Here is a 20199-nt window from a genome sequence, read left to right as displayed (position 1 = left end):
TCTGTGTCATAGGTGGAAGCTTAGTCTCACAGGAAGCAGAACTTGGCTACAACCACTTCTGCTGGGGAAGGGGAAACCACCATTTCAGCTAGATCAGGGTCTGGTTAACCTAGAGTGAGATTCTGGAGTCACTTTCAGATAGTTCTCACTGCACCATAGCATGTGTCTGTACTTTTGAATATAGCAATACAGAATTGTCCTGAAAGTGTTCATCAAAGAATCAAAGTGGTTATCTCCAAGTGGTGACACTTAGAGTGTTTTTTAATTTCAGCTATTTTCTATTTCTTACTCACATATTAAAACTATTTGAATAGTACAATGAATAACTTTTAAAAATAAGCAATTATTTTGTATGTCAGTTTTCAGCATTTTATTTTGAAAATGTGAGACAACCAAAGTTAATTATTGATGTGTTTTAATGTTATAGTGAGAACAGATGAGCACATCATGAGTTTTTATTTCTTATCATTTATTTCAGTTTCTAAACTGTGTAATTTCTTAAGATAATTTCTTTCTGCAAAGTAATATACATATAAGCCTCTTCTGCAGATTTACCGTGAAGGCAGAATAAATGAAAATGATTACAGAAAACTAGAAGAAATGCACCAAAGATGCCTGGTCGCCGAGCGTTCAAAAGATGATCTTCAGCTGAGACTTAAGACAGCAGAAAATAAAATCAAACAACTTGAAATAAAGTAAGTTATTCTTTTGCATTTTCAGAATTCATACAATTTTTGACAGATTTTTTAGATTTTTTTATAGGATACATAATTATATCTTATGTAGGGAAAAAAAAAAACCTTTTAACACTGAACAGAATTTTTTTTAAGATTATTTTTGAAAGCTAATTTTTTCAGAAAGAAGAGATACAGTACTGAACCATTTTATTCTTAATTTCTTGTTTCTGGCAGTTATATAGGATGTTCATAAGGCCTTTTTTTTCATACTGACTATACAGCTCTTAGAGCAGCTTGTTTATAATTACTGCTTTTAAAATACTCAGCTTAGCGGTATTGAATATTCAATAATTACCATTTTTATATATTACATTATCTATTAAAATGATAAATTTTTAATCTGGCATATCCATTCTGAATATTCCTCTACCTTACCCCCATTCAGAGTATTACTTAATATAGTAAAACTTAAGTTGTATGAAATTTCAATCTCTGTTATAGAATATGTTTAATGTATATTTTAAAAATAAAGAGGAGTGATATCAGCAATACGGCAGAATAGGAGGTCCCAACCCATTTCTCTCACAGAAACAAATATTTAACAAGCATCCATAGACAAAAGTGCCTTTCCGGGAGCACTGAGATCCATGTAGGAAGTTGTAAAACCCTGGTGGAGCCCCAAAATGAGGAGGCAGGCCTGCATACCAGTGGCAGGCCCTCCAACTATGGTGTCATCTATGAACTCAAAGCAGCCCCATCTTCCTGTGGGCTTGGCTCTAACCCTGCTTGCCCAGTCCTGCACCTAGCCCCTTCCCAAGGAACCCTTCTGGCTACTCTTCATCAATAGGCCTGCTGACTTCAGACCTGACTGTGGCCCCCAAAGAACTCCTGTTTACCCAGCTACAGTTCCACTCTCCCGCAGCTTGAACTAATGCTGCCTACCAGGAACCAGCCCAGGAACCAGACGGGAGCACTAACAGACCCAGTGGAGGCCACACCTGACTGTTCCCCTGGTAACGAGTCTGCCAATCATTGACATGACTGCAGATCCAGCAAAAGCCACACTATGTGGATCCAACCCTGTTCTATTACAATCTGAGGTAGTCTTACATGGCCAGGAATTCACCCAAGGCAAGCAGAAGCTAATGCCTGTAGATGCCACCACTGCAGGACTGCCAGCCTCAGACCTGACTAACATCCCTGAGTCAGTCTGTGACCTAGCTCTAGTTTCACACTACCACAGTTGCGAAGCAGTTTGGCCTGCCCATAAACCAGCCCAGTGACATGATAGGAGCACCCTTAGAATCCTAGAAGGCATAACATTTGACTGCACCCCTGGTTACAGGTCTGCCGGTCATGGACCTGGCAACAGACACATGACATGGCCTCAGTTCCACTTAGCTGAGAACCCAGAGTCAGTCCCATCAGTTCTGGGGCAAGGCAAGAAAAGGACTTTAGCTGCCAAAACCAGTCTAAAGACTGGAAGAGGAGTCTGCTCCTTCAAATGCACAGATGGCAACAGAGAGCCAAGCAAACATGACACCACCAAAGCAAACTAATAAGACTCTGGTAATCAACCCCAAACAGATGGGGATCCATGAACTTCTTGACAAAAAGTTAAAAATAATTGTCTTAAGGTAGCTTGGTAGATGGTTAACTAAATGAAATCAGGAAAAAAAACAATACATGGACAAAATGAAAAATTTAACTAAGTGAAACCATAAAAAGAGAACCAAACAAACCCTGGAGTTAAAGAATACAATGAAATTCAATAAAGCACTTTATCAGCAGACTTGATCATGTAGAAGAAAACTCGGCTAACTCAAAGATTGGTTACTTGAAATCAATTCAGTTAGAGGAACAAAACAAAAAAGAATGAAAATGAGTGAAGAAAACCTACATGACTTATGGGACACCTTGAAGTGAATCAGTATTCACATTATGAAAATTCTAGAAGGAGCAAAGATGAGAAAGGGTAGAAAGTTTATTTAAAGACATAACGGAAAACTTCCCAAATCTGGGAGAGTAATGAACATCCAGATCCATGATGCCCAAAGAAGCACAAATAGGGTGAACATCAAGAACTTCACTTGACACATTATAATCAAAATGTCAGAAGTCAAAAAAAGAGAACTTGAAAATGGTAAGAGAAAAGGGACTCATCACATACAGGTGACATACAGGACTCCCCAAACCCCTGCATAAATCTGTCAGTGGATTTCTCATAAGAAGTCTTGCAGGCCAAGAGAGAGTGTGTGGCACAGTATGTATATTCAAAGTGCTGAAAAACAACTGTGAACCAAAAATACTGTATCACGCAAAGCTGTCCATCAGAAACATTAAAGTAGAGATAAAAGCTTCCCCAGACAAGCAGAAATCAAAAGGGAGTTCATTACCACTAGACTTATTATGCAAGAAATGATGAAGGGAATTTTTCAAGTTGAAATGGAAGGACACTAATTAGCAACATAAAAACATATAAAAGTATAAACTTTTAGTGGTAAAGGTAAATATATAGTCAAATTCAGAATACTCTAACACTGTAATGGTGGTACATAAATAATTTTTAACTCTAGTATAGAAGTTAAAAGATAAACATTTTTAAATAACAATAGGTACAATAATGTGTTAATGGATATACTATATAAAAAGATATAAATTATACAGCAATAATAAAAAATATGAGAGAAGTGAAATTACAGAGATTTTTATGTGATTGAAAGCAAATTACCACCAGCTTAATATAAACTAAGATGTTTCCTGTAAGCCTCATGCTGATCAACAAAGAAAAAGTGTGTAATAAGTATACAAAAGATAAAGGAATGAAAGCAAAGTACGAAAATCAACAAGAAGACAACAAAATAGTAGTGAAGGAACCAAGGAACTACAAAATAGAAAACAGTTGATATATGGCAATAGTGTAATGCCCTTATCTACTAGTAATGACTTTTAATGTAAGTGGATTGATTCTCCAGTCAAAAGATGTAGGCTCAGTGGATTAAAAATCAAGTTCCAACTGTATTCTGCCTACCTGGGACTGATTTTAAATATGAAGAAACACACAAACTAAAAGTTAAGAGATGGTGAAAGATAGCCCATGCAAGTGGTACCCAAAAGACAGCAGAGATGCCTTATATCAGGCAAAATAGAATCTAAGTCAAAAATTGTCACAAGAACCAAGACAGTCATTTTATAATGATAAAGGAGTCAATTTGTCAAAAGAAAAGTTATAAAACTATATGCACTCAAAATCAAAGCACCTAGGTATAGTAAAGTAAATATTAAAAGAACTGAAGGGAGAAATAGAAAGCAAGCAATAATACTTGGAACTTCAGTACCTTACCTTCACTAATAGGTAGATCATCCAGACAGAAAATCAGTAAGAAAACGGCACATCTGAGCAATGCTAAAGACCAAACAGACCTAATAACTTTCTATACAATGGCAACACAGTGCACAATCTTCTCAAGTATACACAAAACATTCTCCAGAATAGGTCATATGATAGGCCACAAAAATAAATTTTAGCCAATTTAAGAAGACTAAAATTATATCAGGTATCTTTTCCAACCATAGTGATATGAAACTGAAATGCAGTAACAGGAGGAAAACTGAAAAATTAACAGAACAGGTGGAAATTAAATAACACACTCCTGAGCAACCTGTAGGTCAAAGAAGAAATCAAAATGGAAAAAGAAAATAATCTTAAGACAACCAAAGATAGAAACAAAATATACAAAATGAATGGGATGCAGTAAAACCAGTTCCTAGAGGAAAGTTTACAGTGATAAATGCGTACATTATGAAAAACATCTCAATAAACAACCCAACTTTACACCTAAAGAAACTAGAAGAAAAAACTAAGCCCAGTGTTAGGAGAATGAGGAAAATGACAAAGATTAGAGCAGAAACAAATCAAACAGAGAGCCTTGCTATGCCTAGTAGCTCAGTCGCGTCTGACTGTTTGTGACCCCATGGACTGTAGCCCCCTCGGTTCCTTTGTCCATGGGGATTCTCCAGGCAAGAATACTGGAGTGGGTTGCCATGCCCTCCTCCAGGAGATCTTCCCAACCCAGGGATCAAACCCAGGTCTCCTGCATTGCAGGAGGATTTTTTACCAACTAAGCCACCCGGGAAGCCCAAGAATACTGGAGTGGGTAGGTAGCCTATCACTTCTCCACAGTATCTCCCCGATCCAGGAGTCGAACCGAGGTCTCCTGCATTGCAGGCAGATTCTTTACCAGCTCTGCTACCAGGAAAGCCTAAGAATAAAGAGAGAAGACTCAATAAATAAAAATCAGAAATAAAAGAGGAGACATTACCACTGATACCACACAAATACAAAGGACTATAGGAGACTACAGTGAACAAAGATATATTAACAAGTTGGACAACCATTAAAAAATTGATAAATTCTTACAAATATGCAACCTTATAAAAAATTGAAAATTTGAGCAGACCAGTTACTATTAAGGAGACTAAATCAATAATCAAAAACCTCCTTGGATTTCTGAAAAGTTCAGAACCAAATGGCTTCACTGATGAATTCGTCCAAACATTTAAAGAAGATTTAATGTCAAACTCTTTCATAAAATTGAAGAAGAGAAAATATTTCAAAACTCATTTTACAAGGCCATCATTACTCTGATACCAAAGTAAGACAAACATACTATAAGAAAATAATAAGCTAATATCCTTGGTAAACCTAAATGCAAAATTCCTAAAAAAAAAAAATACTAACAAACCAAATTTAAGAGTGTATTAAAAGGATCATGGTGGGATTAATACCTGGGATGCAAGGATGTTTTGACATACACAGATCAATAAATGTGACAAAACACTACATTAAAGAATGAGGTATGAAATTCATATGATCATTTCACTAGATATAAAGAAAGCATTTCACAAAATATAGTATCATTCATGATTGAAACTTTCGACATATTAGGTGCAGACAGAATGTACCTCAACATAGTAAAGGCCATTTATAACAAGCACACAACAAACATCATACCCAGTGGTGAAGATCTAAAAATTTTAAGATCATGAAAAAGACAGGAGTGCCCAGTCTTGCCAGTTGTATTCACCATAGTACTGTATGTCTTAGAGAAATTAGATAAGAAAAAAATAATAAAACATCTAAATTGGAAGAGAAGTAAAATTGTCTTTGTTTATAGATGATATGATCTCATATTTTGAAAACTGGAGACTCAGCCTCAAAGCCATTAGAACAAATACACAAATTCAATAAAGCTTCAGGATACAGAACCAGCATTCCAAAATCAGTTGCATTTCTATACACCAGCAGCAAACTATATGGAAAAAAATTAGCAATTCTATTTACAGTAGCACCAAAAAGAATAAATTACTTAGAATGAAGTTACAACCAAGAAAGTGAAAAATCTGTAAACTGAAAAACACTGAGGAAATAATTTGACAGTCACAAATAAATATAAAGGTGTGTTTATTGAATGAAATAATAATGTTAAAATGTCCATACTACACAAACCCATCTACGGAGTCAATAAAATCCCTATCAAATTCCCATGGTGTTTTCACAGACATAGAGAAAAATCCTAAAATCGTATTGAACCTCCAAAGACTTGAAATAGCCAAACCATTCTGGAACAACAACAACAACAAAAACTGGATGCATCACGCTTCCTAATTTCAAAATATATTAAAACGTTTTGGTAATCAAAACAATGTAATACTGTTATAAAATAATGTATAGTTACAGCACAGAGTAGAGAGTACAGAAATAAATGCATACATTTCTGGTCAGCTGATGTTTGACAAGGGTGTCAAGAACACAAACAGGGAAAGGATATCTCTCTCTTTTTTTTTTTTTTTCATTTATTTTCATTAGTTGGAGGCCAATTACCTTACAATATTGGAGTGGTTTTTGTCATACATTGACATGAATCAGCCATGGATTTACATGTATTCGCCATCCCGATCCCCCCTCCCACCTCCCTCTCTACCCGATCCCTCTGGGTCTTCCCAGTGCACCAGGCCTGAGTACTTGTCTCATGCATCCAACCTGGGCTGGTGATCTGTTTCACTATAGATAATATACATGTTTCGATGCTGTTGTCTCAAAACATCCCACCCTCGCCTTCTCCCACAGAGTCCAAAAGTCTGTTCTGTACATCTGTGTCTCTTTTTCTGTTTTGCATATAGGGTTATCATTACCATCTTTCTAAATTCCATATATATGTGTTAGTATACTGTAATGTTCTTTATCTTTCTGGCTTACTTCAGTCTGTATAATGGGCTCCAGTTTCATCCATCTCATGAGAACTGATTCAAATGAATTCTTTTTAATGGCTGAGTAATATTCCATGGTATATATGTACCACAGCTTCCTTATCCATTCGTCTGCTGATGGGCATCTAGGTTGCTTCCATGTCCTGGCTATTATAAACAGTGCTGCGATGAACATTGGGGTGCATGTGTCTCTTTCAGATCTGGTTTCCTGGGTGTGTATACCCAGAAGTGGTATTGCTGGGTCAGTTTTTTAAGAAATCTCCACACTGTTCTCCATAGCAGCTGTACTAGTTTGCATTCCCATCAACAGTGTAAGAGGGTTCCCTTTTCTCCACACCCTCTCCAGTATTTATTGCTTGTAGACTTTTGGATAGCAGCCATCCTGACTGAGGTGTAATGGTACCTCATTGTGGTTTTGATTTGCATTTCTCTGATAATGAGTGATGTTGAGCATCTTTTGATGTGTTTGTTAGCCATTTGTAGGTCTTCTTTGGAGAAATGTCTGTTTAGTTCTTTGGCCCATTTTTTGATTGGGTCATTTATTTTTCTGAAATTGAGCTGCAGGAGTTGCTTGTATATTTTTGAGATTAATCTTTTGTCTGTTTCTTCATTTGCTATTATTTTCTCCCAATCTGACGGCTGTCTTTTCACCTTGCTTATGGTTTCCTTCGTTGTGCAAAAGCTTTTAAGTTTCATTGGGTCCCATTTGTTTATTTTTGCTTTTATTTCCAATATTCTGGGAGGTGGGTCATAGAAGATCCTACTGTGATTTATGTCAGAGAGTGTTTTGCCTATATTCTTCTCTAGGAGTTTTATAGTTTCTGGTCTTACATTTAGGTCTTTAATCCATTTTGAGTTTATTTTTGTGTATGGTGTTAGAAAGTGTTCTAGTTTCATTCTTTTGCAAGTGGTTGACCAGTTTTCCCAGCACCACTTGTTAAAGAGGTTGTCTTTTTTCCATTGTATATCCTTGCCTCCTTTGTCTAGGATAAGGTGTCCATAGGTTCATGGGTTTATCTCTGGGCTTTCTGTTCTGTTCCACCGATCTATATTTCTGTCTTTGTGCCAGTACCATACTGTCTTGATGACTGTGGCTTTGTAGTAGAGTCTGAAGTCAGGCAGGTTGATTCCTCCAGTTCCATTCTTCTTTCTCAAGATTACTTTGGCTATTCGAGGTTTTTTGTATTTCCATACAAATTGTGAAATTCTTTGGTCTAGTTCTGTGAAAAATACCATTGGTAGCTTGATAGGGATTGCATTGAATCTATAGATTGCTTTGGGTAGAATAGCCATTTTGACAATATTGATTCTTCCAATCCATGATCACGGTGTATTTCTCCCTCTATTTGTGTCCTCTTTGATTACTTTCATCAGTGTTTTATAGTTTTCTATGTATAGGTCTTTTGTTTCTTTAGGTAGATATACTCCTAAGTATTTTATTCTTTTTGTTGCAATGGTGAATGGTATTGTTTCCTTAATTTCTCTTTCTGTTTTCTCATTGTTAGTGTATAGGAATGCAAGGGATTTCTGTGTGTTAATTTTATATCCTGCAACTTTACTATATTCGTTGATTAGCTCTAGTAATTTTCTGGTAGAGTCTTTAGGGTTTTCTATGTAGAGGATCATGTCATCTGCAAACAGTGAGAGTTTCACTTCTTTTCCTATCTGGATTCCTTTTACTTCTTTTTCTGCTCTGATTGCTGTGGCCAAAACTTCCAAAACTATGTTGAAGAGTAGTGGTGATAGTGGGCACCCTTGTCTTGTTCCTCAGTTTAGGGGAAATGCTTTCAGTTTTTCACCATTGAGGGTAATGCTTGCTGTGGGTTTGTCATATATAGCTTTTATTATGTTGAGGTATGTTCCTTCTATTCCTGCTTTCTGGAGAGTTTTAATCATAAATGGATGTTGAATTTTGTCAAAGACTCTTTCTGCATCTATTGAGATAATCATATGGTTTTTATCTTTCAATTTGTTAATGTGGTGTATTACATTGATTGGTTTATGGATATTAAAGAATCCTTGCATTCCTGGGATAAAGCCCACTTGGTCATGGTGTATGGTTTTTTTAATATGTTGTTGGATTCTGTTTGCTAGAATTTTGTTAAGGATTTTTGCATCTACGTTCATCAGTGATATTGGCCTGTAGTTTTCTTTTTTTGTGGCATCTTTGTCTGGTTTTGGAATTAGGGTGATGGTGGCCTCATAGAATGAGTTTGGAAGTTTACCTTCTTCTGCAATTTTCTGGAAGAGTTTGAGTAAGATAGGTGTTAGCTCTTCTCTAAATTTTTGGTAGAATTCAGCTGTGAAGCCATCTGGTCCTGGGCTTTTGTTTGCTAGAAGATTTCTGATTACAGTTTTGATTTCCTTGCTTGTGATGGGTCTGTTAAGATCTATTTCTTCCTGGTTCAGTTTTGGAAAGTTATACTTTTTTAAGAATTTGTCCATTTCTTCCAAGCTGTCCATTTTATTGGCATAGAGCTGCTGGTAGTAGTCTCTTATGATCCATTGTATTTCAGAGTTGTCTGTTGTGATCTCTCCATTTTCATTTCTAATTTTTTAATTTGGTTCTTCTCCCTTTGTTTCTTAATGAGTCTTGCTAATGGTTTGTCAATTTTATTTAAAAAAAAAAAAATAGCTTTTAGCTTTGTTGATTTTTGCTATAGTCTCTTTAGTTTCTTTTGCATTTATTTCTGCCCTAATTTTTAAGATTTCTTTCCTTCTACTAACCCTGGGGTTCTTCATTTCTTCCTTCTCTAGTTGCTTTAGGTGTAGAGTTAGGTTATTTATTTGACTTTTTTTCTTGTTTCTCAAGGTAAGCCTGTAATGCTATGAACCTTCCCCTTAGCACTGCTTTTACAGTGTCCCATAGGTTTTGGGTTGTTGTGTTTTCATTTTCATTCATTTCTATGCATATTTTGATTTCTTTTTTGATTTCCTCTATGATTTGTTGGTTATTCAGAAGCGTGTTATTTAGCCTCCATATGTTTGAATTTTTAATAATTTTTTTCCTGTAATTGAAATCTAATCTTACTGCACTGTGGTCAGAAAAGATGACTGGAATGATCTCTATTTTTTTTAATTTACCAAGACTAGATTTATGGCCCAGGATGTGATCTATTCTGGAGAAGGTTCCATGTGCACTTGAGAAAAAGGTGAAGTTGCTTGTTTTGGGGTGAAATGTCCTATAGATATCAATTAGGTCTAGCTGGTCCATTGTGTCATTTAAAGTTTGTGTTCCTTGTTAATTTTCTTTTTAGTTGATCTATCCATAGTTTAGAGTGGGGTATTAAAGTCTTCCACTATTATTGTGTTACTATTAATTTCCTCTTTCATACTCGTTAGCGTTTGCCTTACATATTGCAGTGCTCCTATGTTGGATGCATATATATTTATAATTGTTATATCTTCTTCTTGGATTGATCCCTTGATCATTATGTAGTGTCCTTCTTTGTCTCTTTTCACAGCCTTTATTTGAAAGTCTATTTTGTCTGATATGAGTATTGCGACTCCTGCTTTCTTTTGGTCTCCATTTGCATGAAGTTTTTTTTTCCAGCCCTTCACTTTTAGTCTGTATGTGTCCCTTGTTTTGAGGTGGGTCTCTTGTAGACAGCATATATAGGGGTCTTGTTTTTATTATCCATTCAGCCAGTCTTTGTCTTTTGGTTGGGGCATTCAACCCATTTACGTTTAAGGTAATTATTGATAGGTATGGTCCTGTTGCCATTTACTTTGTTGTTTTGGGTTCATGTTTATACAACCTTTCTGCATTTCCTGTCTAGAGAAGATCCTTTAGCATTTGTTGAAGAGCTGGTTTGGTGGCGCTGAATTCTCTCAGCTTTTGCTTGTATGTAAAGGTTTTGAATTCTCCTTCATATCTGAATGAGATCCTTGCTGGATGCAGTAATCTAGGTTGTAGGTTATTCTCTTTCATTACTCTAAGTATGTCCTGCCGTTCCCTTCTGGCCTGAAGGGTTTCTATTGATAGATCAGCTGTTATCCTTATGGGAATCCCTTTGTGTGTTATTTGTTGTTTCTCCCTTGCTGCTTTTAATATTTGTTCTTTGTGTCTGATCTTTGTTAATTTGATTAATATGTGTCTTGGGGTGTTTCGCCTTGGGTTTATCCTGTTTGGGAGTCTCTGGCTTTCTTGGACTTGGGTGGCTATTTCCTTCCCCATTTTAGGGAGGTTTTCAGCTATTATCTCCTCGAGTATTTTCTCATGGCCTTTCTTTTTGTCTTCTTCTTCTGGGACTCCTATGATTCAAATGTTGGGGCCTTTCACATTGTCCCAGAGGTCCCTGAGGTTGTCCTCATTTCTTTTGATTCTTTTTTCCTCTCTGCTTCATTTATTTCCACCATTTTATCTTCTACCTCACTTATCCTCTCTTCTGCCTCCGTTATTCTACTCTTGGTTCCCTCCAGAGTGTTTTTGATCTTATTTACTGCATTATTCATTTTTAATTGACTCTTTTATTTCTTCTAGGTCCTTATTAAACATTTCTTGCATCTTCTCAATCTTTGTCTCCAGGCTATTTATCTGTAACTCCATGTTGTTTTCAAGATTTTGGATCATTTTTATTATCATTATTCTAAATTCTTTTCCAGGTAGATTCCCTATCTCCTCCTCTTTTGTTTGACTTGGTGGGCATTTTTCATGCTCCTTTACCTGTTGGGTATTTCTCTGCCTTTTCATCTTGTTTAGATTGCTGTGTCTGGAGTGGGCTTTCTGTATTCTGGTGGTCTGTGGTTCCTTTTTATTGTGGAGGTTTCACCCAGTGGGTGGGGTTAGATGATTGGCTTGTCAAGGTTTCCTGGTTAGGGAAGCTTGCGTCAGTGTTCTGGTGCGTGGAACTGGATTTCTTCTCTCTGGAGTGCAATGGAGTGTCCAGTAATGAGTTTTGGGATGGGTCTATGTGTTAGGTGTGACTTTGGACAGCCTGTATGTTGACACTCAGGTCTATGTTCCTGCATTGCTAAAGAATTTGCATGGTATGTCTTGCTTTGGAACTTATTGGCTCTTGGGTGGTGGTTGGTTTCAGTGTAGGTATGGAGGCTTTTGGATGATCTCTTATTACTTAATGTTCCCTGTAGTCAGGAGTTTTCTGGTGTTCTCTGGTTTTGGGCTTAAGTCTCCTACCTCTGGATTTCAGTTTTATTCTCCCTGTAGTCTCAAGACTTCTCCAACTATACAGCACTGATAATAAAACTTCTAGGTTAATGGTGAAAAGATTCTCCACTATGAGGGACACCCAGAGAGGTGTACAGAGTTAAATGAAAAAGAGGAGAGGGAGGAGGGTGATAGAGATGAGCAAGAGGAGAAAAAGGGGGACTCAAGAGGAGAGAGACAGATCTACGCAGTTGTCTGTTCCCAAAGTGTTCTCCGTAGCCCAGACACCCACAAAGATTCACAGAATTGAATTGGGAAGAGCAGGGGAAAGGAGGAAATAGAGGTGTTCTGAGGTAGAAAACGGAGAGTCAAAAGTGGGAGAGAGTAATCAGCACCCTCCTGAGTAAAAACGGCAACTGAATATTGGATTCTTAAATGTCAAAAATTTATATCACATACTAAAAAACAAAGATTAAAAATCTAGAGTAGAGGTTAGACTCTTAAAAATACAATTTTAAAAACAAAAACGCAAAAAATTTTAGAAATATATATGAAGTTCGGTTTAAAAATAGGGCTTCTCTTTTTTTTTTTTTCCAAGGTTATAGTGAAATGAAAATGAAAATTAGGAGTAATAGAGGAGTAATAGAGGACTTTAAAAGAAAATAAGAGGAAAAAACAAGAAACAAATTTTTTTTCCCTAATTAAAAAAATTGTAAAAATATATGAAAATGAAAATTAAGGAGTAATGGGGGAGTAATAGGGAATTTTAAAAGAAAATAAAATAGAAAAAATATAAAAGAAAAGAAAAGAAAAAAAATTTTTTTAATTAAAAAGAGTAAAAATATATCTAGGAATTTCTCTGGAGCTGTTGTGGGCAGTGCGGGTTTGGTTCAGTCTCAGATAGCTCCTTGTTCCAGCTTACACTTCTCGATATTTATAGGCCCCTTCCTGTGTAGTTGGTGTTACCTACAGGGATTTTAATCTGTTGCACCTGTCCCTTCTGAAGCGGTTCCCTTTGTTTATTTGGCTTCTGTTTGCAGGTCTCTTCAGTGTCTAGTTTCCGCCCTGACACAGGCGGGCGGAGGTGGACTCTTGTTTAGGTAGCTAGTTCAGTCGTGCTGCGTGCTGCGGAGAGGGAGGGGCACTGCAGGCAGATATCTCTGTGTGTGGGGAGCACTCACCGTGTTCCGGCCACACTGGGTTTGCCCTGCTCACGGGTGTGTGTGCTCTCCCCGTCTACACTGCTCAGGCTCCCAGCTGCTCTATATGGAGCGTGCCCTGCGTTGCCTGCGATTCCAATTTTCGGGTACTCCACAAAAGTGCGGACTCGGTTGCGCCTGCGTTTTGTGCCTTCCCCGCCGGAGCAGCTCAGGCAGCCAGGAGCTTGAGGGGCGCACTCTCCCCGGGTGCAGTGCGCCTTCTCCCCTCCGCGGCCCCAGCCTCAGTTTCCACCCGCGCCTGTCGGGTGCCTGTGCCTTGTGTTTAGCCACGACCCTCCAGGCGGATGTCGACCATCCAGAATCTCAGGAAGTCTTTGGTTAGAAACTGGAGGCCTGTTTGCAGTGTGGTAGGGGTTGCCCTCTCTGGAGCCGAGTTTGCCCCTTTCCCCTCCCCCCTACCTCCAGCGGGGATGATCCAGTCCTCCGCAGGCTAGCTCTTCTCTGGAGTTTCTCAGTCCCTTTGTTCTGCCAACGGCCGGCAGTGTGTTCCGGCGGTTAATTTTCTCTCTCTCTTGCTATCGCACAGTTTAAGTTGCTATCTCACCGTTAGCTCCCTCCGATTGCCCTCAGGGCATTCGGCCAGGTCCTTACCCTAAGCAATGCCGCCGGCTCCTCTCTGTTCCGCCCCCACTTGCTGGTGGCGGATACGGGCGTCTGGGGTACTTTTCTGCTGGGAGTTGCTTTTAGGCACGTAATCTGTGGGTTTTATTTATTTTTCCTCCCAGTAAGGTTGCCCTCCAAGATTCGAAATCTTCCCCCAGACCCGCCAGTGGGAGGGTTTCCTGGTGTTTGGAAACTTCCTCATTAAGACTCCCTTCCCTGGACGGGTCTCCGTCCCTAGCTCTTTTGTCTCTCTTTTTATCTTTTATATTTTGTCCTACCTCCTTTTGAAGACAATGGGCTGCTTTTCTGGGCGCCTGATGTCCTCAGCTAGCGATCATAAGTTGTTTTGTGAAGTTTGCTCAGCGTTCAATTGTTCTTTAGATGAATTTGTAGGGGAGAAAGTGGTCTCCCCGTCCTATTTCTCCACCATCTTGGCTCCTCCCCCGGGAAAGGATATCTCTTCAATAAATGGTACTGGAAAAACTGGACATTTAGAAAGGGAAGAAAAATTGGACCCTTACCACACACCATATACGAAAATCAGCTCATAATGTATTAAAGGCTTAAATGTACATTCTGAAATTGTGAAACTGCTAGAAGAAAACAAAGGGGAAAAGTTTCTTGACATTGGTCTTGGCAGGGGTGGTTTTTTTTTTTTTGGATATGACCCCACAAGTTCAGGTAACAAATGCAAAACTATTCAAATGAAGTTACATCAAACTGAGACCTTCCTACACAGCAAAGAAAATAGTCAATAGAGTACAGAGACACTATGGTATAGGAAAAAATGTTTGCAAGTAATACACCTGATGAGGAGTTAATTTTCAAAATATATAATAAACTTGAACAGCTCAATGGCAAAAGAAAAGAAAAAATTGGACAAAGGATCTGATCAAATTTTTCTCAGAAGACATAGCTGACCAATAGGTATATCAAAAGGGGAGGTATCACCTCACACCTGTTAGGATGTCTGTTGTCAAAAAGACAAAAGATAGCAGTGTTGACAAGAATGTGGAGAATAGGGAACCCTTCTGTGCTGTCAGTGGGAATATAAATTAGTGCAGCCACAATGGAAAACAGTATGGAGGTGCCTCAAAAAATTAAAAGTAGAACTACCGTATGATCCAGCAATCCTGTTTCAGAGTATAGATCCAAAGGGCACAAAATGATTGTCTCAAAGAAATACCTGCATTCCCATATTCATTGAAGTCAGTATTCTCGACAATAGCCAAGGTATTGGGATAACCTAAGTGCCTGTTGAGAGATAAAAGGATAAAGAAAAGGTGTGTATGTATGGGAATGGAGATATACATCTATATTCTCTAGGAATCTCCTCCTTTCTCTTTTTTTTCTTACAAATAATTTGTTGAAAATCTGGGTTGTTTGTGTTGCAGAGTCTTCTCTACCCACATGCATATATATCATATCATCTACCTTGTTTCCTGCCCCATGCATTTTTTAAAAAAATTAGATCAAGAGGCTTGATCTGATTCAGCTTTCACTTTTTTGCAAGAATTGTTTATAAATGGTAACATTTTGGACTCCTGTTTGGAGGCACATAATGTGTTGTTATTTTTGATCTTAGCATCTTTCTGACTTGAGCATCATTTGAGGATCATTACCTAGATCCATCATTTCATTAGGAACTTTATTAGCCAAGTTTGAGACAGGAAAAAAGGAACTACAAGTATTATGGCAGTAAAGGATGTTATATATTTCTTATGACACCCAATGGCTAGGGAATGTTCATAGTACTTATTACCTGGGATTGAAAAGATGGAAATTTTAAAAGATAGGAAAAAAATTAGCAGTATGTTGAAACAATATACATGTCTGGAGGTCTTGTCACTCAGTAATCCATTGTTGAGAAAGTTCAAGAGATATAACCTGCTTAAACTGTGATAAAATAAGTTTATACAACTAGAAGTTTTATTTTTTAAAATTTGAATTGTCTTATTATAATTCATAATTTAATATAGTCAGCAAATGTCTTCTATAGAGTTGGTTGATGATGAAAGGAGTTTTTCATTATTACCTGTCCACCTTCCGCATCATTAGCTTTCGTTTGTCCTCTTGAAGTCCTCTTTACACAGTGATTCTCAGCGTTACTGTTGGAAAGAAGTTTCATGTTGACTTCCTTAGTGAGTGATAGCAATTCAATTTCTGTTATTAGTTAAGATTGCTAAATGGAATATATTTGGTTGGTGTAACATAACATTGTGAAACCACATGGTTTAAGTCTACAGTGAAGAGAAATGACTCAGAACAAAGAAAACAAGTCTGCAGTATAAAATATGGACAGACTTCTTGACTTCTATTCCAGATCATTAAGTTTAAAGATTCTTTTTGTTTTGTTTTTTTAATCAGTTCCTCGGAAGAGATATCACGTTGCCAAGAAATGATTCAGAAACTTCAAAATATATTGGAGTCTGAGAGAGAGAACTGTGGATTTGTCAATGAACAAAGGTTGAAACTTCAGCAGGAAAATGAAGAGTTACAGAAACAGACTGAGGATTTGAGAAAGAGTGCTCTCGAGGTTCAAAAAAAAGCCAAATTAAAGGTATATTCAAATCTATTTAGAATTAAATGTGTACCTGTGAAATTCAAAATATAGAGAATATTTACAGAGACCTATTTAAACATTTTTAAGACCTTTTTTTTCAGTTTTTGCCTTCTCATCAGATAGCACTAAATCATAATGCAGAGCATTAACCAGTCTCTTCTGTATTGTAGAACTTGGCAAGCATACTTGAAAATGATTGCTTTCACTATCCACACACAAAAAAATGCTTTTCCAACCATGAAATGCACTGATATTCCTGCCAAAGCAATTTAAGCAGTGCTAGCAAAACTATAGATAACTTTACGGACTGCTGTCCTCTCTTTTCCCTCTAAAATGTGCTGTACTTGGTCGCTCAGTCATGTCTGACTCTCTGTGACCCCATGGACCTGCCAGGCTTCTCTGTCCATGGGGATTCTCCAGGCAAGAATACTGAAGTAGGTTGCCATGCCCTCTTCCAGGGGATCTTCCCAATCCAGGAATCGAACCCAGGTCTCCTGCATTGAAGACAGATTCTTTACCATCTGAACCACCTAACAGCCACTCGAAAATAGAACTCTTAAAACTAGCTCTGCAGATAATGGTACATCAGTATGCTCTGAGAACTGCTCATAGGTAGTCTAAAAATTCCATGCCAGGGAAAAGGCAAGGGGCAAAAGTGTCCTCTGGAAAAAAATTCCCTTTTCTTTCTCACCCGCCCCACCTGCTTCTTTCTCTAATGCTTATATGGTTTGGCAGTGGGGACTTGATAACCTGTTTGAGGGAGTTTCAAGCACAGGTATCACCATCAGTATGTTGCCTGCCTTTCCCCATTCTGTGTGACTTTTGTAAAAGTGGTATTAACTCTTTTTTTTTTTTTTTTTAAATGACCTTACTATGTTTCATTTATATATAAAACATAACTATTTATATTAAATACATATGCATTTTGAATACTATTTTAAAATTTAAAAAAGTATTTAGAACTGTATCAGTTGATTGTATTTGTGTCTGGGGTATGAAGGGGGAGTCCTTAAAAGTGGCATTTACTTTTTATGAGAAAGGTCTGTATCTTCCGTTTGCATAGTAAGGCCATCAGGTGGTAGCATCAGTGTTTCACTTCATTTTTCATTACTGTGAGGACTCATAAGAAGTCACATCCCAACCTAATTCATATCAGCGTATGTTTATTGAATGCTTCCTATTGCAAGTGTCAAGCATTGTGGTTATTTATAAAAGCTTAAGCTCTGAAAAAGAGACTCTTACATATCATACAAAGAAGCTCGTGCTTTTTTGCTTTAATCTGTGAGGAATCTTTGAAAAACCAAGGGGAAAGATCACACTACCAGATATCAAGACTTGATATAAAGCTATACTAATTAAGACAGTGTGTAATCAACAGGAGAATAATCAACCTGATCAATAGAACAAACAGAATCCAGGGACAAACCCAGTTTTCATAATCACCTCGTTATAACAAAGGCACCACAAAAGTTCAGTAGGGAAATAATTATCTTTACAATAAATATTATGAGGTCAACTGGGTCCATATTTTTAAAATAAACCTTGATCCTTATATCACACCATATATTTAAATTAATTTGAGCTTCCCTGTAGACCTAAATGTGAAATAGAAAATGATGGAGCTTCAAGGAGAACCTTCATGATCTTGGCTAAGGAAGAATTTCTTAAACAGAACAAAAAGAGAGCTAATCATAATGAAAAGGTAGATAAATTGGATTTCTTTAAGATTTTTAAGTCATCAAAAGGGACATTACCATTAAGAGAGTAAAAAGTAGAAGAAAGTATTTATAATACATACAACCAAAAAAAAGACTCATATCTAGAATATAAAAACTTTTACCAGTTAATAATGAAATAGTAAGAAAAAAAGTTAATCAAAAGAAAAAAACAGACACCCCATTTCCAAAAATGAACAAAAGAATTAGTCTATAAAAGAGAATATATGAAAAAAATGTTCAATTTCATTATTTACTGTGGAAATATAGTTAAAACTATAATGAGGTACTATAGCATGCATACCAGAATGACTAAAATTTTAAAAACTGACAATATCAAGTGTTGACAAAGTTGTAAGAAATCCAGTACCTTCATAGGTTATTTTGGTTATATAAATTGGTACAGCCACCATTTGGTAGTATCTTTTTAAGTTGGACATACATACATACTATGCCAGATAATAATAAAAACACTAACTACATACCCAGCTGGTATGAATGCTTCTGTTCATCAAAATATGTGTACAAGAACATTCATAGAAATTTTAATCTTATCAAAACGCTAGAAATAATTCAAATGTCCATCAATGTGAGATAACATAAGCAAATTATGGTATGTTCATATATGGAATAGATGAGAAGAATAAACTGCATCTATAAGCAATGGCAAACAAGTCTCACAGACATAATATTGGACAAGGAAGCCAGACATTAAAAAACTTATAGTCTATTAATTTAATTATATGCTAATGAAGAACAGGCATAAATGCCTGTACGGATGGGATCAGAAGAGTGGCTGCATTTTAGGTGGATGAATACTGATTAGAAGGGCACCTGAGAGAGCCAGGTTCTGAGGTAGCTAAATCTGGGTGGTGGTGCTCGCATGTCACTATATGTATAAAAATTGAGTTGTACCCTTAAAATTTATGTACAGTATGTCATTGTAAGCGAGAGAGAGGTAAATCTTGGCAGAGGAAGGTAAGTAGAATTATAGATCAAACAGGAGTGTCTGTGAATTTACTGATTATGGAAACTAGGTGATAAGCATATAGAGATTCATTGTAAAGTTTTTCTGTTGTGTATATGCTTGAAAGTTTCTATACTGAAACATTTCTGTAATTAAAAAAAGACAGTGTGCTTTGAAAAAATCTTAAATTTTCTTATTTTTAAATATCATATTATAAATTTCATATGGTTAATAACTAAAAACTATTAGTGATCATTTATAGCATTAGTAGAAAATGAAGTTGAATATTTAACTGATAGATGGGAAAGCACTTTCTCAGCAAAACTGAAAACTGGGAGAATTGCAAATGAATAAATATACTGACAGATTTATATATAAGGTTTTTAAATAATTAAAACAACTTTAAAAATATTTTAAAGAGAAATAACTGGATGAAATAGTTTTAATAAATATGACAGAAGACAAAGGTCATACAAGGAGCTTTGAAAAAAATGAAAAAAAAAAAATTGTAACCCAATAGGGAAACATGTATGAGACGTGAGCAGAATTCACAAACTAGGAAAAACAAATCACTAATAAACAAGTTTTTTAAAAGTTTAAACTCTGTATTAATTAACTGCAGAGTTGTCAGTTTGAGTGAATGTGCAGTTGCAGGTGTAAAATGGTACACATTGAGAGTCTATAAAATTTAGTCATAATAGAATAATTACTGTGTCTTATAATTAAGGAGGTTGATGGCCACATTATTTGTAATAAATTAAAAACAACCTATCTAGATAGTTAAATTATGGTCCATTTATAAAGTGCTGTATTGAGTCATTAAAAATCACGTTTCCAAATAATTTGTAATGTGTTTGTACTGTTAAGTCCTAAGTATTTTTTAAAATGAACAGTGTGCATATGTATTTATATATGTTGTAATCCTATATCCACTAATCTCAGTTTTAAAATTCATAAGTAACAATGATGTAAAAGTTAGAGGTGGTTATCTCTGAGTTGTAGATACAGAGACCATATACTTGTCTTTTTCATTTTTTTGTATTTTGCCTAAATTTTACAGTATACTTGTGTTTTGGG

General features: G+C 36.6%; 1 protein-coding gene across 3 annotated transcripts in view; it reads left to right on the top strand.

Annotated features, from left to right (window-relative positions):
• Nucleotides 1–20199, top strand: part of SCLT1 (sodium channel and clathrin linker 1) — a 223066-nt gene that overhangs the window by 140367 nt on the left and 62500 nt on the right. For all 3 annotated transcript variants that reach the window (XM_043902420.1, XM_043902419.1, XM_043902418.1), the window contains 2 exons: nucleotides 550–695; nucleotides 16245–16437. In XM_043902420.1, the coding sequence (XP_043758355.1) occupies nucleotides 550–695; nucleotides 16245–16437 (339 nt within the window). The remainder of the gene's footprint in view (nucleotides 1–549; nucleotides 696–16244; nucleotides 16438–20199) is intronic.

This window comes from Cervus elaphus, chromosome 5 (genome assembly GCF_910594005.1).
Source record: "Cervus elaphus chromosome 5, mCerEla1.1, whole genome shotgun sequence".
Lineage (NCBI taxonomy): Eukaryota > Metazoa > Chordata > Mammalia > Artiodactyla > Cervidae > Cervus > Cervus elaphus.
This window is presented reverse-complemented; position numbering and strand designations above follow the sequence as displayed.